The sequence below is a fragment of the Drosophila rhopaloa genome, unplaced genomic scaffold, assembly GCF_018152115.1.
Source record: "Drosophila rhopaloa isolate 14029-0021.01 unplaced genomic scaffold, ASM1815211v1 contig_2, whole genome shotgun sequence".
NCBI classification, from domain to species: Eukaryota; Metazoa; Arthropoda; class Insecta; order Diptera; family Drosophilidae; genus Drosophila; species Drosophila rhopaloa.
In genome coordinates, this window is record NW_025335083.1 from 18192905 (window position 1) to 18215671 (window position 22767).

The 22767-nt window shown below is 39.6% G+C and overlaps 5 protein-coding genes across 5 annotated transcripts; 4 read left to right on the forward strand and 1 right to left on the reverse strand.

The window, feature by feature from the left end:
• Positions 1 to 3184: 3184 nt before the first annotated feature.
• LOC108046478 lies at positions 3185 to 4315 on the forward strand. The gene has a single exon (XM_017126176.2). It carries the CDS (start codon positions 3384 to 3386, stop codon positions 4173 to 4175), a length of 792 nt encoding a protein of 263 aa, XP_016981665.1. The 5' UTR covers positions 3185 to 3383; the 3' UTR covers positions 4176 to 4315.
• A 1101-nt stretch (positions 4316 to 5416) lies between these two features.
• On the forward strand, positions 5417 to 6795 carry LOC108046482 (COP9 signalosome complex subunit 1). Its single transcript, XM_017126179.2, has one exon. The coding sequence runs from the start codon at positions 5543 to 5545 to the stop codon at positions 6686 to 6688; it is 1146 nt and encodes a 381-aa protein (XP_016981668.2). The 5' UTR covers positions 5417 to 5542; the 3' UTR covers positions 6689 to 6795.
• A 2050-nt stretch (positions 6796 to 8845) lies between these two features.
• Positions 8846 to 10277, forward strand: LOC108046477 (outer mitochondrial transmembrane helix translocase). Its single transcript, XM_017126175.2, has one exon. The coding sequence runs from the start codon at positions 8929 to 8931 to the stop codon at positions 10069 to 10071; it is 1143 nt and encodes a 380-aa protein (XP_016981664.1). The 5' UTR covers positions 8846 to 8928; the 3' UTR covers positions 10072 to 10277.
• A 1384-nt stretch (positions 10278 to 11661) lies between these two features.
• On the forward strand, positions 11662 to 12922 carry LOC108046470 (proclotting enzyme-like). The gene is made up of 4 exons (XM_017126165.2): positions 11662 to 12098; positions 12164 to 12209; positions 12270 to 12430; positions 12495 to 12922. The coding sequence occupies exons 1-4, from the start codon at positions 11906 to 11908 to the stop codon at positions 12920 to 12922; spliced, it is 828 nt and encodes a 275-aa protein (XP_016981654.2). The 5' UTR covers positions 11662 to 11905.
• Positions 12923 to 19932: 7010 nt separating this feature from the next.
• Positions 19933 to 21025, reverse strand: LOC108046471 (transmembrane protease serine 12). The gene is made up of 5 exons (XM_044459398.1): positions 20918 to 21025; positions 20813 to 20858; positions 20584 to 20744; positions 20376 to 20502; positions 19933 to 20344 (listed from the first exon to the last, which is right to left on the reverse strand). The coding sequence occupies exons 1-5, from the start codon at positions 20976 to 20978 to the stop codon at positions 19933 to 19935; spliced, it is 807 nt and encodes a 268-aa protein (XP_044315333.1). The 5' UTR covers positions 20979 to 21025.
• Positions 21026 to 22767: the final 1742 nt, after the last annotated feature.

The window sequence follows — 22767 nt, forward strand, 5'->3', positions numbered from 1 at the left end:
CGAGTGGCAGCCATTGTGCAGCATTATGATGAAAGTTTGTGTCGCAAAATGCAAATATTTGAAAGGTAATTGAATTTGAACTTTGCTGCTCATCGTCCTCGCCTCCCAGTTAGCTACTCGGGCTGCCTGTTCAGTGTATGCCAGGTGTACAGTGCCAAAACAGCAACGACCTTTTCAAAAATTCGGCCCTTATCACGTGTTTACAAAATTGTTTTATTTTTAAACAAAATTTGTAAAAACCTTTAACAGTTTTTTTTATCGGAGCGCGAAGAGATTGTGTATTAATATTTAAATTTTACCTTAACATCACTTAAAAGTTCGGTTGGTAAAAGTACTCAGAATTCTTTCGGCTTTATAATTTAATATAATATTGTAATATTATTACAAACAATATTTTCAAATGATATACTATATTTTATTGAGATTAGGAGGAGTAAGTGGCTTCGATATCCCCAATTAATTATTTAATAACAAAATAAAATCTTTATAATAGATTGTAAATTTTAAATTTTTTTTGAATTTATATATGTATTTCTTATTAGTGATTGTATATAAAAACTAAATTTTCATAAAAAGTGGTTAAACCTGGCGGTTTTTGTGATTATCTTTTTTACTTTTAATATAACTCAAAAAGACAAAAAGATACTTTAACTTTTCGGTGTTTTTTTAGTGTAGAAAGGAGGCTTTAAGTGTCCGATATCGCGCATGCAACGGCATTAAAGCTTCGATGGTAAATATTTGACAAACAGCTTACATGTTTTATTTACCCAAGCTGAACGGTCAACACAGCACAAAGCCTGAAACGCACTCTCTCTGTCGCACCCACTTATTCGGTGGCTGTCTCACTCTGTCTCACTCGTTTGTTTGTTGTACAAATTATATACAAAATTTGCACACTCATGAGGGCATTCAATTTCCATGTTTTCGAGTGCAAATGAAAATCTATACAAGGCAGGAAAACACAACTGCCCCCTGCCCCTCCCCAGTCTATGTGCTCACTTTTGGGGCATGCCGCAGGTGCAGTGAACAATAAATTTTGTTGAAAATAAACAATTATTTAGACATGATTGGCTTGTTGCCTGCCATTTTTTGAGTTGTCCGCTCAACTTCTATCTGAATTCGGCCTTTGTTTTTAATTAATTGCCTTGATTGGTCCAAATTTAGCAATTAAAAAAAAATGAATGAAACATTTAGTTGCAAACATGTAAAAGTTCATCAATTGTATTGCATTTGTCACAGTTTGTCATCATTTTTTAGTAGTAATTGATCTTGAAGTAACAGTTAACAATTCGTTAAGCTTAAATAATTGATTTTTCTTTACGACTAAAGACACAGTATATTTTCAAAAAAGATTCTTTAAGTTGACTTAGGTTTTTCCTTTTTCATAGTTATCTATTGTTATTAAAGACAACCCCAACCATAATTAGCACAACAAGAAATTCTCATTTCTTACGTTGGTCTACGCCTCTGAAGATGATTCTGGGGGCGTGGCAGCCACTGTCTAGCTGGTTTCTTGAACCGCGTCAAAGACAGTAAATTGGAGTGCAAAAAGTGGAAGGTTTCTTATGCTCTTGGCTCCGGTCCTGAGTCATCTTTTGTTTGTGTTAATTTCCTGCGGTTGGAAAAAACGGAACAAGAAAGAAATTGAAATATAATTAAATTTTCACACAACGGCAGGCGTTTAACTAAAATGAATGCACTTCTAAAGTAAATAATAAAGGAAGAGGTCTCAGAAACATTATTTATTTAAATTGTTATTAATTTAAGTTCATTTTGTTGCCAAAGATACTGTAGTATGGATTGGAAAAAGCAGTAAGTATTGAATTTTAATAGACTTTAGGGTAAATTTCGGACAATGTGCTCTGTTTTATGCCAAACCGTTGGCAGCGCGACCTGTCCGTTGCACAATGACTTTTGATTGAAAGTAGCCCGGATTGATGGCTGAAAGATGGAGATTCGGTGCTTCCAGTCAATGGCAATCAAAGTCAAAAATGCCTCACAATTGACAAGAAATCGAGAGGACGCGGAGTAGTGGACTGGAGTGAGCGGGCCAGAATACGTTTGGCATCGTTTTCAGTTTTTGTCGGCGCGTACAATTTCTAATTTCATTAAAATTTGTTCAAAGGGCTGATGGCGAACGGCGGTGTTGGATGGATGTTGCAGCCCAGACGTTGACAGACACAAATCGACACAATAGACGTCAAACGCAGGCGGATGCGAGTGGGAGTGGCAGTGGGCGGTTGTGGGAGGGGCAGCTTTCGCAATCAAAGAGCGCCGATCAAAGTGGAAAATCGATTTTAATTGCAATCTAGGCGCAAAGCCTCGGCGCTCGATTAGCGGTCAAGTGGGTGAGTGTGTGACGACCAATGGACATTAACTGGGCGTGGCAGGTCGGCCTTGGTCCACTGTATGTTTTCCCTTCTTTTTCCTCTTTTTTTTTGATATTGAATCCGATTTTTGATGCCATCTGTGATTTTTTGACATGTTTTGGCAGCCATGGAGTTTCGAGTTCTTGTTCATTATACCAATAAAAAACCAAACAAATTAATCCAATATTTATCGGGCTATAAAAGTACTGAAAAGGTAATTTTTTTTTTACTTAAATCGTAAAAGTAAAATTACTTAAAAGTATAAAAAATCAGTTTAATTTCATCGTTTATTTTTCGCAGATTCGGTTTAAAATCGGATTTGCCGTGATATAATTTAATGGCAAAAAGTAATGTTTTTCGTAGGAATCTGTAGATTATTATCCCATTTTTTCCTGATTTCAAAATAAAAACTAAATCTGCACTCGAGTATGAGCTTCGCGACTTAAGACTGCTGAAGTTTTGGAACAACAATGATTGTGTCTTATAAAGGGTAGATGTTGGCTAAACATGAAATAAGTCAGAAACTCACACGTTGAATACATTGAAAAAAATCAAAGTTATGTCCAACAAATAAATATATTCCAAAATGCAACCGTCAGCTGTAAAGGTTAACCTTCAAGGCGGTAAGATAGAAATAAATAAAGAATTCACTATATACGTTTTTAAAATTTTAGCTTAAAATTTAAAGTCTCTAGTAAAAAAATAGAACTTTACCCACAAGTATTTTTGGATCTTTCGCTCAGTGCACTGGGAATAAGTTCGAAACACCCATGAGATTTGTTTCAATCGAGGTGTCAGTGCCTTTGCCTCCAGAACGACTACCACTACTTTAGTCTTCCAAACAGCTCCGAAGGGAGTACATCTAAAACGAGAAAATGCGATGCGGGCAGTAGAATTCTTGCAAAATTCGAAGACAAACTTTTCTCTAGGCGTTTTACCATTTTGACCCCAAAATTAATTCGTTCTAATCAAGTGACTTCCCCTTCGGAATAGTTTCAATTGATCAAAATTACAATGCTGTCGCGGAGTAAGACGCTCATTTGCATGTCGCACGTACTGCAAAAGCAAGTGCCGGGCCTGATGTTATCCTGTCGCCAGTTTAACAAGGAGTCGGAGGGCAGTCTGTACTCGCAGGATGGCTGGGACAGTGGGTATCCGATACCGACGACGCCGCGCAAGGACCTCAAGCGAATGGAGCCCAAGGACAAGACCAAGGTGTACGACGCCTGCTGGCAGTCCACGCGTCGCACTGAGTATAAATGCCGATCGGACCCCGAGTTCAATGTGCCGGCCTTCATAGATGCCCGCAAGCATTGCCTGGCCGATCCCTGCGCCAACGATGTCCTGGCCATCGACATCACCCACTACAAGCCCTCGGATATGGGCAAGCGGAAATACCCGCGCACCTGGTATGAGTGCGTGGTCAAGCGGCGCAAACTGAAGCAACACTGCGTCCCAACTCCGCCCCCTATTCCGCGGCGCAAGCGCAAGGACCTTGCCGCCCATTGTCCCGTGAATATGTGCGTTCTGGGCAAACTGGACCTCAACCTCACCGAACCCTGCAAACTGATGAAGCCCAGCAAGTGTCCGCGCTTCAAGATGCCCAACTGCTGTGTGGCCGCCCGCGATCCGCCCAAGTGCCGTCGCCCCTTCAGGCGATGTGGCACCCGACCCAAGACCAAGTATCCAAGTTTCTCCGAGTGCAAGAAAGATCCCTTCCCGGATGCCCGGCCCATTGAGTGCAATTGCCTACTAAGGCCGGCCATCTGCGAGATGTGGCGTTACTATCGCCGCCGGAATGGCTGATCAATTCGACACCGAAAAGGAAACTTTTCCAACGGTTGCTTTTATTCAATTCGGACTAATGAAATTTTTTTTGTTCAGATGCCTACCGCAAGCTTTACTAACAGAGCTGTAGAAATAAAAGCGTGTTTTCTTTCTTTCAACTAAGGGGTGTTCTAAAATATCCGCGCTTTGCAGACATTTGAACTATCAAATCGATAAGTACTTTTTCTTGAATACAGTCAAAATTTCATGTTTTTTTAACATATAAAATAGCTTATTACCAAAAAATTAAATCATAAAAATCGGCCAACGGAATCACATTTGCTACCAACTATTTATTTGACTTTAACGTGTAGGTGACGTCTGTTAAAGACATTTGGTAGCCGGCTGGCCTGACATGCTCGCAAAATTGCAATATGCAACAGCCCGTACGCGAATCTGTATCTGCAGATTGTCCGAAATGGTTACAATTCCCGGGGAATAACCAAATTCCATTATACAGATACAAATCAAATTGGCAAAAGGCATTGAAAGGGATCAAACGAGGGTTGGATGGAAGTGGGGAGAATATGCAAAAATCAAATTACCAGAACTTGAGAAATCGCAGACATCAGAGACCCATAAATCAGTAAGCGAAAGGAAGGGAATCGAAACGTACATTTATAAGAAATTGTTACCGCTAGTTAACGGTTTATTGATGCGTCGCTTTTGGCTGAATTTATTGGCCTGGTCGTTGGTCTTTCGCTTCCTCACGCAAATGCAAAATGGCCAAAACCGAACAGGAGGAAAATCGTGCAAAAGCTCTGAATTGATTTGGCTCTTAAGCGCCTCATTCAACTGGCCAAACGTCTTGCCACCCTGCTATCAAATAGCTGGATTCCAATGGTAGGAAAAGACCTCAAATCCAGCATAATATTTGCAGGTTTCCGTGGGGAAAACTTAATTGGCTCAATTTAATGGCTATCGGTAAAAATAGCTAACGAGAAAAAAAGAGGGAGAAACATTTACGAAAGGAAAACAAACATTTCAGCTTTCTTAAGATTATTTTACATTTTCTATGTGCTTTGCTTAACACAATTTTGAATTTTTTGATCGGAGGTGCTTAACACAATTTTGAATTTTTTGATCGGAGGTTTTCGTATTCATAATGCATTCAAATCCGAAAAAATAAAAGCAAGGTAATAATCATTTGTAATAAATAATATTGCTTTCAATATATATGCCGCATCTTTGATCCTCTAGGAGCTATATGGTTAGTGAATTCAACACCAGATTGTGCACATCTCAGAGCACCCTTCTCCCACAATCACAAACTTTTGGACACTGCCAGGCTTAAATTTCCAAGTTCATAAACGTACTGCTAACTTTTTTCCGCTCAAAAGTCACGTATGCCTGACCCTCCTAATATGTTCTTTGATACATTGACGATCAGGAGCTCTGTGGACGATGGAGAGGGGCAGGAAACCAAGTTGAACCTGCCCAGCTACGCCGATCGATATACGGACATCCCTCGATTAATCCGCTTGAAGTTCATTGCCCAGGTGAGCCCACAGCTGAGGGTTCCTGCCCTCGAATTGGCCCTGGATCACGTGAAGACCACCTACAATGTCAAGTTGTACGACGAGCTCTACAAGACACTCTGTGTTGAGGTGGACAGGACACGCCTAATGCAGGCGAGGGGAGGAGAAAGTCCTGCTGCCAATAACAACGAGGCCAGCACTTCGAGTGGCAGGTCGCGAGTACCTGTGCCCTACGACTCCTACTGGGTGGAGGACAACACCATGGAGGCCACTCTAATGCTCCAGGAACTGGACGCCGAGCTGAATTTCAAGAAATCCAATTCGGGCAGTGCCAATGTGCGACGCATTCTGGAGGAGATCGGAGATCATTATGAGAAAAGTGGCAACCTGCAGATGGCAGTCAAGTTTTACGCCCGAGCCAGGCCCTACTGTACCAGCAGCGACAATGTGATCATTATGTTCCGCAATCTGATCAGAGTATCCATTTACATGGCCAATTGGTGGCACGTACTGACCTACATCGACGAGGCCAAACAGTATGCCTTTGGGTTCGAGAACCTGGCCCAGGAAGTTCCGGCTCGTCTGAGCTGCGCCGCTGGCTTGGCCAACATGGGCCTAAAGATCTACAAGTCCGCCGCCCACTACTTCCTGAATACGCCATTCGGGCGCTACGACTATGACAAAATCGTGGCCCCCGAGGATGTGAGCTACTGTGCCGGACTCTGCGCCCTAGCCACTTTCGATCGGGAAAAGTTGCAGCTGCGCGCCATCAATTCAGAACCGTTCAAGCCCTTCTTCCAGCTTTCACCAAAGATGTGGACCATCTTGGCCAAGTTCTGCGAGGGCCAGTTTGACGCCTGTGCGGACCTGCTGCGCGAAATCGAGGATCGTGTCAGGCTGGATGTCTATCTGTCTCCCCATGTGGATACCCTCTACGACATGATCATGGGCAGACTGCTGAAGAAGAGGGACAGGAAAATAATGACAGATTCTGTGAAAAGGTATAGATCGTGACAAGAGACTTTTGTTTATAAAGAAATAGTGAAGGAATTAACGATCGATTTAATTTCAGTATAAACAAACCATACTTCAATTTTGCAATAAAAACTCGTACTTTAACTTTAGGCGAATTGAGAGATTTTTTAAATATTGAACAAAAAGCATTGAAATCAGACCTCTAGCTTTATTGAACTATGCTGAAATTTACTTCACAAATATTTTAAGTTGCTTCAAAAAACTATTTTTAAGACAGCGTTGAAATCGAAATATGTATAAAAAACTATCCCCGGGGGAAAACTTTTGTATAAATATGGGAAAATAGTTCACAATTCGGCTGCTTGTCACATCTTTTCTAAATCCGCCGAAAAGTTTGCGAGTAAAAGCTGTTTCAGTTTCAGCAACAATATAGGCACAGCAGTAACAACAAAAAATATAATTAAATTTTTCGTGTGTTCAGTAGAACGAACGAACGAACTTGGCATCTCACAAAGAAAAGTATAAGGGAAAGGACGAAGGACGAAGGACTTCGAAGCCGAGGGAAGACATATAGTGGGTGGTATGCAGTGAAAAGTACCGAGACGGTGGAATCATGAAATATTGCACAGTTGAAGTGATTTTTATGAACTCTTCAAAAGTAGCTCAGAGAAAGGCGAATAGACAGTGGAAGAAGTTGGGCCGTTTGAAAAACATAAAGGTTCCCGGCACGCTAACGAGCTTAAAGATGTAGCACAAAGTGCGCCCTGAAATTGCATCCATAATGGCGCCCAAGGGGGCTGGCACGAATAATGCTCCTTAAGCTTTTCACCTGCATCTCGGCATCCTCATCCACGGATGCTGGTGATTTTCATTGAAAAGTCTGCGTCCAAGTCTGCGAAATTCAGTGGCCAAAGTGGCCAAAGGTCAAGAGCAGATCAGATTCTAGGGCTCCGAAATGATAGCCCATCTCAATGTTTAAGATGAATTCCAAGAAATGTTAATTTAAATGGCTTCGCCTTCCAAATGATTTAAAACAATTTAAAATATATTAAATATTTGTTAGCTTAAATTGCACTTTGCAAAAGTATTTCTGTGTATTGCAATTTAACTGTTCAGGTGGCAATTAGTTTCAATTTTTGATCAGCACACACAAAAGTTAAAATGTTGGATTAAAATGCAAACAAGAGTTCTGTGAAATACCAATTTTGGGGGCGGCTAGAGCCACCTGAGCTGGGAATATGAAAACTATTTGAGGAAAACGGAGGACGGCGCTGATCTACCCCCACTTGGTAGTCGTGGAAAACTTCGGCCAGACATTGTGTTGAGTAATTCTTTTGTAATGCGGAAGGAAGCTGAAAACAACACAGTGCACAGCGATTTCCGTGAAAGGGGACGGGTAACTGGGAAAAAACTTTAAGACAAAGCCCAGCACTGACCTATGTTCGGTGGGCTGGGAAAATCGGGTGGCAAAGAGGTTCGCAGATAAATTGCTGCACTGTTTAGTTAATACTTCTGACCGTCTTACGCCCTGGCCTTTCGTCCTCGGCTGCTGCGTCCAATTCAGCAGGATGCCGAAGGAACAGCCACGCAGCTAGATACAAGGAACAAGGAACAGCAGCTGGCTCGACAAGTTTATCTTTTGTTACATTGACTTCCGCTAAAAGATACTAAACTAGAAAACATTCTTCTCCGCCTTCCATTCACTCTTTTTCAGTTTTATTTGCCAACGTTTCTTACAGGTTAGCGTCAAAATCCTGAGGGAGGAGCAGGGGCAGGCAGGAAAAGTTAAACAGAAATTAAAACGCAGGCTGCACAGCTATCCACAGTGGTTAAAATCAAATTTTATTATAAGATTTCATTTTCATCTCTAACAAATAATTTGTTTAATCACGGAATACAATATTATTGTTTATTAAGACCATTCTTGAATGACCCAATGTGGTATTATAAAACATTTTAATAATAACATTTTGTTAAAGTATTTATAAATACAAGTTTCTTTATCAAAGTCGCCGGTTAGCTGCGAAAAAATAAAAAGCAACATTAGAAAAATACCATCATTTTTAAAATAAGTAAATTGACAGTTTTCCCTGTTTTTTAATAATTTAGCTAAGTCCTGTCAAAAGAAGACCTGCTTTAAATTAAATTTAAATTACAATTTCTCAAAACGACAAGAGAGTTACTCTAATTGTTTGGTAAGTCGCAGAAGGCACTTAGTCGGTTGCCAAAAGGCATTTTAGAATTGACATTTTCGTCCGACAGAAATTGGAGTGTTTGAAATGGATTCGCCGGACGGATCACGTGGCCATATCCTGGCCATGGTGGTGCGGGTGTGCGCGGTGACCGCGATTACCTACTACAGTGCCAAGTGGATGCTCGGCGCACTGGATCCCAATAGCAAGATGCGCAAGAAAGCCAAACAGGTGGCGGAGCAGCAGCTGCGGAAGCTAAACTCAACGGCCAGCGATGTTGCTCAAAAGTTCCGGACGCGCGACTTTACCGAGCACGAGATGGTGATCGCCTCGCTTTTGGTGGCCCCCGAGGACATCGATGTCAGTTGGTCGGACATCGCCGGCCTGGATGCTGTTATCCAGGAGCTCAGGGAGACGGTGGTGCTGCCGGTACGTCACCGAGATCTCTTCCGCCGTTCACAACTTTGGCGGGCTCCCAAGGGCGTCCTTCTGCACGGACCGCCCGGCTGTGGCAAGACCCTGATTGCCAAGGCCATTGCCAAGGACGCTGGGATGCGGTTCATCAATCTGGACGTGGCCGTGCTGACGGACAAGTGGTACGGCGAAAGTCAAAAGCTGGCCACCGCCGTCTTCACGCTGGCTCAAAAGCTTCAGCCCTGCATCATCTTTCTGGACGAGATCGATTCCTTTCTGCGTATGCGCGGCAGCGGGGATCACGAGGCCACCGCCATGATGAAGACCCAGTTTATGCTGCAGTGGGACGGTCTGATGAGCAGCGCCAACGTGTGTGTTCTCGTCCTGGGGGCCACCAATCGGCCGCAGGATCTCGACAAGGCGATCCTGCGACGTATGCCGGCACAATTCCACATCGGAGTGCCGCGCGACTGCCAGCGACAGGCCATCCTTCAGTTGATCCTGCAGAGCGAGCAGCAGCATCCTTCGGTCAACCTCAAGGAGTTGGCCCGCCTGACTCCTGGATTCTCGGGATCCGATCTCCGAGAGCTGTGTCGCCACGCCTCCATGTATCGCATGCGCCAGTTTATGCGCGAAAAACTGAACACAGACGAGAGTGAGTTCGAGGAGGACTTCCCGGGGGAGGATCAAAACTACCAGGACTGCGAGCAGCTGCAGATTCAGATGGACGACCTGCTCAAGTCACTGACCGCCATGAAGATATCCAAGTTCCAGGCGCACAGTGCCTTTGTCGAAAAAGATCTGGACTTGGACTGAGGTCGCTGAGTAAAAATTTTAAATTGCTGCTAATGCCGACAATAAAAGCTGCATATGCTGAATCTATCAATATGTTATGGATAAATTTCCGGTTTCTTGTCTTGGTAAAGAAGTTTCGTCAACGGAAGATTAAAATTGTTAACATATAAAACAATGGTATTGAGTGTGCGAAAATAAATCAGAAGGGTATATGAATTTGAACTATATCAAAGCTGTTAATTTAAAAATTGTACTTTATGGATTTTATAAAACCAAAAGAAATGGAAACAATTTTTTGTTCTAATATTTATCCTATCCAATATTTTCCTAAGAATATAATATCTTCACAGTGCTTTTAGATTCTGTTTTACGGAACCACCAATTTATACCTCCTTAACCCATCCAATTTATCTACTTATACCCCACACTGTCAGGCAGACCAATATTTTTCACATTTCATAGCATGCATGAGGAGTTTTTGCATCCATGAAGAGCAGCGAGAAATCTGAAAAAAAAACTGAAAACAGGAGCGACTACGAAAGAACAGCAGCAGCACAGTGGCAACAAAAACTCAAAATAACAACGGCAACGGCAGCAACAACAAAAAATCTTTTATGTAAAATTGAATATTCATAAGTTGTTTCACAGAAGCGGCAGTGGCAGAAGCCTAACTACGGGCCTCCGCCTCGTTTGCCTCTGTTATACCCTCGCCAATGGTGTTTTTTATTTTCATCATGAATCTGGCATTCAGGAAAGGAGAACTTAATTAATAAGTTTTGTATATGAAAAATAGTCTTTGACAATGAAGTAAAAATTGTTACTGACATTTTTATATTTTTAGTTGCAGCTCTGATTTCTTGGTGTATATTAAAACATTCAATTTTCTAGAATTTAATATTTTTAACAAAGATACTTTAAAATATCCTGACTCGCTTTTTGTACGATCGAAATCCTATATTTCTGTAGAGTCCCACATAAAAATTCAAATTTTCTGGGGATGCTAGAAACATATGATCGAAAAATTATAATTATGCAATAATAAAATATATTACTTAATCCGATCCAATCTATAGGTAATTTATTAAAACAGGGTACTTATAGCTTCGGTTTTTGAAGCAAAAACTCTGATTCTTTTAGTGGCTATTGTTGTTGCGTTGGACGGGCAGTTGATTGTTTTTGTGTGTAGTTTTGTTTGGCTGAGTGAACCTGCAGACGCTTCCGTGCCACGCCCCCACCTTCCACGCCCACGCACACTTACCAACACAGGGACACACATGCACATGCAAAAGCTGCCGTTGTTTGCTATTTTGTCATGCAAATTGTATTTATTGCGGCCCAAAACCAACAACAAGAGCAGTTCGCTCAGAGATAGGGGGGCGAAGACAAGGCCGCCCCGCCCCCTTGTAATTGTTTGCTATGTGTCATTGTGTGCGTGTGTGGGTGGTTGTGGGCGTGGAAGCGGTGTGCGTATGTGTGCTCTATAGTAAACAAGAAAATTGACTGCCGTCGGCGGACCGTAAACTTGGAAACACATCTCCCGAATTCTTCGAATTCTCCGAATCACTATGCAACTCCCGAGATTCAAAGCCTTAAATGTCCTGAAAGTCACGATCGGTTATTGTGATCGAGAAACCCCTTCTATTTTACATACATTCGTTTCATTCTGATAATACATACGTGACTTTTAGTTTCTGAGAAACAATTATAAATATGCGAAGATTGTAACCTCAGATAGATCGTCAAGGGTTTCAGCTTTACGAGATAATGCTTTTGCTGGCGGAATGTTATGTACGATAAGGTTAATAGTCTATAATAATAAACAGAGAGCCTCGACCGATCGGCGGACAGTAGCGCAATGAAAGCACCAGTAATCGGAATGTCAGCATTTGCCAGCCTTTTATTGTTTCTTCTTCCCATCCCGGGATTAACCCAATTTCTCGACGGGGAGTGTGGAATTCAAATAGAAAATAGTTCTTCAAGTCCCTGGATTGCTTTTCTGCACACCACCGATTTGGTATTTGTGTGCGTCGGAACTCTGATTACAAACAGTTTGTATCTTTAAATTTATGGTATTTATGAAAACCAGTAGATAATACTTTCCTTTTTTTTACAGAACTGGTACTTACTGCAGCTCATTGCATAATGTCCAACGCCCAACTGTAAGTAACTGCCCAAACTTTTGCAAAAATCAATTCAAAATATTGGCTTTTTCTCTGCAGAACAGCTCGTCTGGGGGAATTTACGGGATCTCGTGAAGAAAACAACACTTTTCCAGTGGAGCACCAAGTAAAGAAATTGTTCAGGCACTCTTTTTACGATATGGATACATATGCAAACGATATTGCGATTCTCGAGCTGGCTACATATGTAGTGTATACAGGTAAAAATTGGTAAAAATATATAAACTTAATTGTTGTGTAGTTAAACACTACATTTATTTATAGAAAACATCAGACCCATCTGCATTTTGTGGGATCCTACATGGAAGCAGTATATCGACAGCATACAGGTGCTTAGTGGTCCTGTTTGGGGAAAGGCCCAGGACGAGGATGAAAGCAATGGGCTCAGAATGCTGCATATCAGGCGCCAGCCACCAGAAATGTGTACCACTATGCTCGGTACCACACTTAACAACCAGTTTTGTGCTGGAAACTCAGAAAGCAATCTATGTAATATCGACTGCAGTAGTCCGCTAGGAGCAATGATTCCATATAAGAACACCCATCGATTTATACAGATTGGTATTGCGACCACAAACCAAAGATGCAATAATCCGAGTGTTTACACGGATGTACTGTTCCACATCGATTTTATCCTCAGGGTGTGGCGATATTATGACAATGGTCAAGGTGAACAGTCGCAAATCAAATAATCCTAGTCTGAATTTTAGGCACAGTATTTGTAAAAATTGTGCCTTATCGTTTTTAAAGTTCTACATACATATGTATATTATAACACTAACCATACAACATATGAGTATATACATATCTCTGTGTTTAAAACTTGTTTTCAGATAACTTCTGCTAAATATTTACCAAATATTATAAAGATACAAATTTTTTGAAATTTCTCCGGGCTAAAACGATTTATCCGGCTAATTTGATTGTCGCTAAAATTTACGATTCCAATTTACAATTTTCCTTGAGGGTTTTATGTAAATCGCTGTAATAAAATCCGCGCCAGCTGTGACTTCTTCACGATTGTCTGCTGGATGGCATAATTGAGCCAAAATAAACTTTAAGAGAAAGGATTTCCGCAAACCACCACGGCATCTTAAAACAATCAATTTGTTTGTGTGATGTGGCACAGTCACACTCTTATGACACTTTAGGCTATCAGGTAAATTTTAATAGGTAGTTTTATTTTTTTTTTGCAAAACAGAAAAATAGAAATAACTAAACTATTTAACGAATACCTATCATAATACTCCTCAGAGTTAATTTACCCATGAAAGATTCATTAGATTTTTTATTTGCTGTATTTATACATATTTTATCAGCCAGTTGATGTTTAGAAATAGCGTTTTTTTCTGCAGCTTATCAGTTGATTTAAATCTCATAAGTCCTTCAGTTGACTATTTCAATTAAAATATGTACTTCCGCAAACCACTTGACAATTAACACACTCTTTAAATGACAATTTCTTTGCCTCTTTGCTGTTGATAAACTGCATAATTTATGTAATTTGCTTCACCAACAGACACACTCATGAGCACTTATTGATGACAATTATTTGAAATACTTTTAAGTGAGTGGGCAAAAGTTTATTGAATTAATAATTAACTGCAATTGCGTAATACAAAATTTATTTTATTGCTGTCATCAAGAGGCTGGGAGGAGCCAATCCAGGTCTGGCCCCCTGTGAATCATTAAATTATTTTAGTTGCATTCATAATTTAATTGATTTAAATGGCAATAGCGATTTCACTGTCAATTATCGCACCCCCTTTTAGCACAATATACCCACAAAATGTGCTGGCTTAGAATAATTGATGACATTTGATATTAATTACACTTTACAATCCAACTTGAAACCCTTAATTGTAAATTGCACATCCTTTTTTCGACGTTGGACGCCGACAGTTCTCGAGGCTTTAACTAATTTTATTATTATGCATTAATCATGCACCGCATGTTAATAAATATTAATGTCGCTCGGCCAGCCAGCCAACTGCCAATTTTAGCCCATAAAATTTCCGGAAAATTTTGCATAAAAGTGTACTGATTTATGGCATTGGGCAACAAAAAAAAACCGACAACTTCATTCAACGAGTGGGGTTGTAAAAAATCATACACAAATAGCAATTAATTATTTAGTAATGAAACGAAATTGTTTCGTTTAGCGTTGAATTGGATTTTGCATACCCTAAACAAACATCAATGTTTGAAATATTGCTTACATGGAATTTAAATGTTATTCTACACATTTAGTCTCTAAAAGATCTTCAAACTCAAAAAAGGACTTCTTGCAGCTTCGTAGGTATAAACGAATAATATACAAGCTAGCTTAAAACAAATGATATGAAAAAGCTATTGTACCTTTTTTTGCGATTCAGAAGAGTATTATTTCGGTGGTTCTTGTGGCCATTTGTTGCATTCGGTACAACCAGTATTGTGTATCAGTCTCTTAGTCATTAAACGCATCTGTGTGACTGAAAAAAATGGTGGAAAAACTATAAAACTCCTTTGTAAAGACACAAAAAATGAGAGACAACATGAAAGGAAGAAATGGGACGAGAGGTATCAGGGACTTCAGTCTTCTGAGGGAAGCGGTAAAAACTGTGCTTTTGCCCATGACCATTTCTATTTCCTTTGGCCATTTCTAAAATTTGCATTTTTCATGCCACAATGTATAAAATTCATATTTATAAATCTTTTAACTGCACACACCACACCAAACACAAAATGGGACACATCAAAAGCCAAAGCACAGACAGAAGTAAAAATGTGAAAATAGGAAATGCAAATGAAAAAAAGAAAAATAAAAGCCGAGTGCCGAGCATTTAAAATATACCGACTTTGGGAGCACTCTTTAGGAATTTTAGAAATATCTTAACCACTAATTAAAAATCAAGTAGAAAATATTTATCATCTAACTTTAAAGAATTTAATAAATATTAGAGATAATAAACATTAATAGTTATAATTACTATTTAGCAATGATTGTGATTGTTTTAAGCACTATTTAATCGAGTGGGTTTAAAAACTGACACCACGGTAATTTATGTAAATTAAGGGTTTACTTAAGCTTTCAAAAAATATTGAAAGCCGTATGTTTGGTAATATTGTAGTAGTAACACTTTATAGTTTTGCGATCTTACATTAGTCCTTTGTCGTTTCAAGGAGGATTATGCTTTTGTATAAAATAACATGTAAGAATTTTCTTATTTACATCGAATTTTGGCTTAAAAATATATAGTTAATAGTGCAGGGTATGTGAGAAATAACAAGAAAGGAAAGCTAACTTCGGGCGGAGCCGAAGTTGAAATACCCTTGCAGAATATTTTGCAAATTATATTCTCCAAAATTATTCATATTATGCATTCTTAATACTCATAAAAAATCCCAACTTCCTAACTTTAAAAACACCAAAGTTATGGCATTTCCAATCGTTCAGTTATGTATATGGCAGCTATAGAATATAGTCGGCCGATCCTTATGAAATTTGATATTTCGGATTGATTGGGCAAAAATAAAACCCGTAGAAAATCCCAACTTCCTAACTTAACAATCACTAAAGTTATGGCATTTCCGATCAATCAGTTATATGGCAGCTATAAGATATAGTCGGCCGATTCTTATGAAATTTGGTAGGTCGGATTAATTGGCCAAATATAAAACCCATAGAAAATACCAACTTCCTAACTTTACAAACACCAAAGATATGGCATTTCCGATCATTCAGTTATATAGCAGCTATAGGATATAGTCGGCCGATCCTTATGAAATTTGGTACGTCGGATTGATTGGCCAAATATAATACCCATAGAGAGTCCCAACTTCCTAACTTAACAAACAGCAGAGTTATGGCATTTCCGATCAATCAGTTATATGGCAGCTATAGGATATAGTCATCCGATCCTTATGAAATTTGATAGGTCGGATTGATTGGCTAAAAATAAAACCCATAGAAAATTCCAACTTCCTAACTTAACAAACACCAAAGTTATGGCATTTCCGATCGTTCAGTTATATGGCAGCTATAAGATATAGTCGGCCGATTCTCATGAAATTCGGTAGGTCAGATTGATTGGCCAAAAATAAAACCTATAGAAAATCTCAACTTCCTAACTTTACAAACACCAAAGTTATGGCATTTCCGATCGTTCAGTTATATGACAGCTATAGGATATAGTCGTCCGATCCCGGCCGTTCCGACTTATATACTGCGTGCAAAGGAAAGAAGGGTGTGTGCAAAGTTTCAATTCGATAGCTTTAAAACTGAGAGACTAGTTCGCGTAGAAACAGACAGACGGACAGACAGACGGACAGACGGACAGACGGACAGACGGACAGACAGACGGACAGACAGACGGACAGACGGACAGACGGACATGGCTATATCGACTCAGGAGGTGATCCTGATCAAGAATATATATACTTTATAGGGTCGGAGATGCCTCCTTCACTGCGTTGCACACTTTTGACCAAAATTATAATACCCTCTGCAAGGGTATAAAAATGATACAAAACCATTCACACTCTCAGCGTAAAAAAGAGCAACACCGAAAGAGGAGATATAAAAATGTGTTGCAAGTCAGAAGTGAATGAATGAATGAATGTGAATGAATATGACTTTGCCACACCGAGCAGAACACAATAAAAATGTTAGGACCTCGCTGGCCAGTGGGTGAGCGGAACCGAAAAGCCAGGAAGCGGAAGGGAGAGTGTGGTGGGAGGGGAAAAGAGGGCAGAGGGCGGAAGTAGAGCGCACGGAATGAGACACCGCTGCACGGCGCTGTGATTTTTCATTTGGAGCGACTTTCCTTGGGCTTCCTCGGGCAACAGTTGCCGCAAAACGGGGGGAAACTGAACGCGTGCGGCATGCAACTGCAAAGTGACCAAGGGACCACGTCTGTTGCATGTATTAAAAAAATTGCTTAGCCTTTTAGCCTCTCACTTCTGCATATATAAGCTATTCCCTTATTTTTGGCCTTTGAATAATAAATAAGTCTCAGTTCTTCTTGGGCTTTCCATTTTGGGTAGTTCGATAGGGGTTCTTTTTTATTTTACAGTGCTTGTGCATGTTTTGAAAATTCGCCTAAAATTAAATCTTAGACATTTTTAAATTTTCTTACATTTTATTTTTATTTAGAAAATTTTGTATGTATTTTGTATTTGTAATATGTTAATTTAAAATATAAAATAATAGTAGTATTTGCATACATAAAATAAACAGAAAGGATTCATGTGGTAATTTCTACTTATTTTACCACTCGCCAATTTAAATCATTTTATAACATTTTTATTAGTTGAGACGAAAAAGCTTGCATACATTTTGTAGCTCACCTTGCAGCGCACGCCACCTTTTATTTGCATCTGATTCCGAAGGTAAGCATCTCTGGCGTTGCTATTTTAATTTTAGCCTGCCACGCGTTTGCAGAAATTAGCGTGATGCACTTCCCATTTCCACTCTTCCCGGCACTCAGATACATTTAACTTTGGGTCTACGTTCGAGGCGTTGACGTTGCATTTTTCCCCTGCACGCTTCGCCAAAGTTGCTCAAATAAAATGGTAGAAAAGAAGTTTGCCATGGAGGCGGGAAGTCAAGAAGGAGCCTCTCATCAACCTTGCATCGCTGGCAGAAAATTTTACAACATGGAAAGAAAAAATTCAGAAATGTTGTTGGAATCCATTTAGTAACGATTTTGACTTGCCGATGGTAAGGAAATGTATCCGAAAATAATTATTCGTTACCAAATAAATTATTAATATGAAACATTTCAATTGTTTTATAAAATGCATATATTTTTGATGAGTGGTTCTTATCTTAGGCCTATGTGATTTATAAGTATTTGCCGTTTTTTTGTTCTCACTCGCTAAATCTAAATTGTTTTAATTTTAAAAAGATTTTCTTCTTAAAAATGGTAAGAATTCCCTATGTGCAGGATGTGGAATGCTGTTCTGCCGATGACTATCTTTACTCCTCGGTCCTGTCTTTCTGTCTTTGGCATTCTAATTAGCGCTGACTCGACGCACCTGCCATCTCAGCTCCCAGTTCCGAGCTCCCTGTAAACCGTGACTTCTTGGGCCGATCATGAAACGCTTCGTTAGTCGCGTGCGTGTGACATTGTGTACATGAAACAATTATGCAACATTTACGCGCAACTCATAAAAATTTCCGTATGTGCTCATGTGGAGCAGCAATGCTTTCACAATTTTCTTGGGTGTTTTCTACTTAAAAGTTGTCCGAAACGTGAAAGCAAATATGTATCAAAGGCAACTCAAGCTGGAGTTTTAGCACCTATTGAAATTAGGCTTCTAAATTTAATTTATACAAAAAAGTTAACAAGATTAGTCAATTATAAAAAGTAAAGTACATTAGTTTAGCAAATAAATAAGTACTTTTTAAAAGGACTAGCAATGCTTGTCTAATATTTACGAAAGTATGTTTTCCTTTAATTAACGTACTTGATTCAATTAAAAAGAGCTATTATTTGAATAGTATATTTTGGTTTTTAGAACAATTTAAACCAAGTTTAATGACTGACACCCATCTTAAAGAGTTTCCCCGAATTATCAGCAGAAACTTCAAACAAAGCGGAATTAAGCATGAATTGCATAAAAGTGAATGCCAAATACGCGAAATCTTTTTCGCCCCAATCGCGAAACTCCCAATCTGGCGCCACCACCAATAATTGCTAGCCCAGCGGAAAATTTTGCGCTGACTTCATTAAAATATAACACAAAAAAATCTCTTACGAAAAAAATAGAAATAAAATTGCAGGCAAAATGAATGAGTCTGGGCCACAGAGTGTAGAGAAAGAATGGCATCGATTGAGTTCAATTGGGGGGCATCGGATGGAGAGGAGGCAATTGTAAAATGGCCAGACCATGAGCTAAGCCAATAATCAAGGAGAATCCAGTGTTGTGGGGGGGGGGCCCGATGTCTGGCAGGTGGGCGGGGGACGATGTTAAGGGGGCGGGGCCGGACTCTGCGGTCCGGGAGGCGGCAGCTAATTTATTACGAGCATTTAACAAGCATACTCCTGGGGTCTCTCACGAGTCCGCTTTGATTTATTAGGTGTTTGGTTTAAAAAAAGCAAGGCAACGAAATGAAAAGCACAAGAGGACGAGGCAGAACAGGACGAACGAAGGACCAAGGTCCAAGGAACGGGCCGGATGGGGCAGGCTGCGAAATTCCGAAACACTAATGTGATTGTAATTTGTAGTTAATGTGCTGTCGGTTGGCATGTGGGCGGGCACTTCGGCTATTCAGGCATTTTAATTGTTCAAACAAAATCGGGATTTGCCGGAAGTTCTTGGACCCTTCCTTCTTTTCGCCGCGCCACGCCCATTAAAATGAACGATTTCCATTTAAGCGGACGCAAAGCCCTCATTTTAAGGTTGCCGCGGCATTCGGCACTCCATTTCTTATTTCTGTTTTTTTTTCTATACCCGGTTTTTAAATATCAAAGGGTATTTCTATTTTCAGTTTACAATGATCTTATTTAAACTTTTTTTAAACAAATAACATAGGTATGTAATTTGTACTATATATACATCATTATAGGTGATAGTTAATCAAACTATTAACATTGATTTCAGATTATTTAGTACGCGATGAATAGATTTTTCAAAAATGAGAAAAGTCCACCATAACTTGCACACAAAATCATATACTTTAAGATTGTAACATTTCATTTATTAACTATATTAATATTTAAACACTAATTACTGATTCTGACATATTTGATAGACCCGTATCCCAAATCAAACCCCTATCATCATTTAGACTCGGTGCCTGTGTCGTTGTAGTCGTCGATGTGGTTGTCGTTGAACTTGGGTTTAGGACACTTTGACCTTTGCTAAAATACCGCCAAACGCTGAGGATAAAGTCGATGTGGCTCAGGACATCAGTGTAAATGCTCGGCTGATAACATCTTTGGTTGGTGGTTGCTATTCCGATCAGGACAAAGCGACTGTAGTTTTTGTAGGGAATCATTGCTCCAAGAATACTGCTGTAGTCCATATTGCACAGACTACTTTCTGAGTTTCCCGCGCAAAATTGTGTTCTTTCAATGTTGCTGCCATTGGAGCTAGTACACATTTCTGCTGGTTGTCGACGGACTTCCAAAGTCTGCTGGTTGTCGACGGACTTCCAAAGTCCTAAATGAATCACTTTCATTTTTTACCATGGACATACCCCATGTAGTACCAGTGAGCACCTGGATGTTGTCAATATACTGTCTCCAAATAGTCCACCATGGAATGCAAATAGGTCTGATGTGCTCTGCGGATAGAGATAGTAAAAAGGATATTAACATTTGAAGCTGTTCTTGTATAAGTATGCAGTAAATAGAAGTGATCTCACCTGTGTACACCACATTTGTGGCCAATCCGAGAATGGCAATGTCGTTTGCATGTGTAACTATATTGTAGAAGGGATGCTTGAAGGTTTGGTTCACATAATGCTCCGATCGAATCGTGTCCTGCTCTTCACGGGTTCCAATAAATTCACCAAGACGAGCTACTCTGCAGATGAAATCAAAAAATTATCTCAAATTTAATTTTAAGCTTTCCATTTATTAAGAGTGACTCACAGATCCACATTGGCCTTTGTGCAATGCGCTGCTGTTAGTACCAGTTCTAGAAAACAAATACTTAAAGATTGTGATTATTGAATGGACATCTACAGTGAAACAAACTTTGAGTAATTAGAGTTCCACCGCACACGAATATTAATTCAGTCGTGTGAAGATAAGTCATCCAGGGACTTGAAGTTGTATTCGCTGTTGAATTCGGTTGAATTCCACAGTTCCCGTCAAGATATTGGGTTAGTACCAAATTGGGAAGATGAAACAGCAGTAAGCTGACGAACACTGAGATTCCGATTGTGGCTGCCTTCATTTCGCTACTGACGATCGATCGGTCGGTGCTCTCTGTTTAATAAGGTCGACAATGGGGCTTATCAGGCTTTTTATTCTGAGTTATATTATTTCTTAGCAAGCCGCCGTTTTTATACTCTTGTTTTTACAGTAAATTTTCTAAATTTCGATGATTAAAAACAATAAAAATAGTATCCTTATTAGATCAAAAAATCCCCTTATTAACCTCATGGGAAGACATTCACCCCAATTTTTGTTTTCTGTTACTTTTCTTCCCCATTGTGATTTTTATTTTTACTTTTTCCAACTGCCCAATGTTAAATGTTGAATCACATTGTTGAATTTCATCTCCTTTTGTCCTTGTTGTTCGATGGCGTTCGCATCGCAAGCTTTGGCATCGGCGGCCATTAAAGGTCATAAATCACAACATAGCATAGAAATAAATCAACCCTTTATTATCAACACATCGCAATGTTTGTTATCGAAAGGGTTATTTATAGTTCTCCTGGGAGTGAAGGGCAGAAAGAATCGGACCGAGCCCGCCGGAATTTGTGAATATATTTACCGGAATTAACTACGGCTCGCAGATCGAGTTCAAGGTTGAAATTCGCTGACCGAATTGCCTACTTATCGGTGAGTCTGTGTCTGCATGCGAGTGTGTGTGTGTTTTTGTGTGTCCTAGCAAGCTCATTAAGCAAATCGCATTATTTGCTCATACGAATTCAAGTATCTTTCCAGTGCACTAAGCACACAGAACGCTCTGACAGTCCCACAAGGAGCTTCATTTGCCGGCAATTGAAAGCCTGAAAAGACACACTGGGGAAGAGAGAAAGCTGCACATGGAAAATGAATACATCATTAGCTGCATGAAATGTCCTTGCTGACGCAAACGTACCCATGCACAGAAAACACTTTTCTTTCCAAAAAAATAAGGAAATTTTTATAAAATTATGGTGGATTGCCAAATTAAAAATATTTGAATATATGTAGGCTAGGTTTAACCATCGAAATTATTTTCCCCAAAACTAACATATTTATTTCCTACAATTATAAGAAAATTGTAATTTGTAAGACTTTATCTTGGTAAATTTTCGGAAACTAATTCTTAATCAATATTAAATAAATTTTAATTTTTATAATTTTTACCAAACTTATTTTTGTCAGTGTGGATACCCATACATATAGTCGTTTATATGAACGTGTACGGCAGCTACAAGTGGACAAAGCCGACTTTAAGTGGCTGAAAACGAAAACCCGAAAGGAGGACGAAACATCAACGCTCCATGGCTACTTAAACGGCTTAGGTTTGACGACTTATGCAACTTGTTAACTAATTACGTGCACAGCAGCATAAAGTGACTAAAGGCACACGCACCTGACCCCCTTGAACATTGAACATAGAGGGAATTTTTCTTAATGCCCAAAACAAAATATCAAATTGAGTTAATGAGACCAAATTGATAATTTTGTGGAATTACGTTGTAAGCTCAAGCATTGTTCACGTGGTGAGTCAAGCGATATATTTACATAAAGCTGCTTGGAATTAGCTGCTTGGATTTATATTTATATTTATTTAATATTTTAATATAAAGCCAGAATCCTTTGTTAATAATTGGGATAGAATCATGTTCTTTGACACTCAAATTACGCAACAACCTACAGCAACTAAT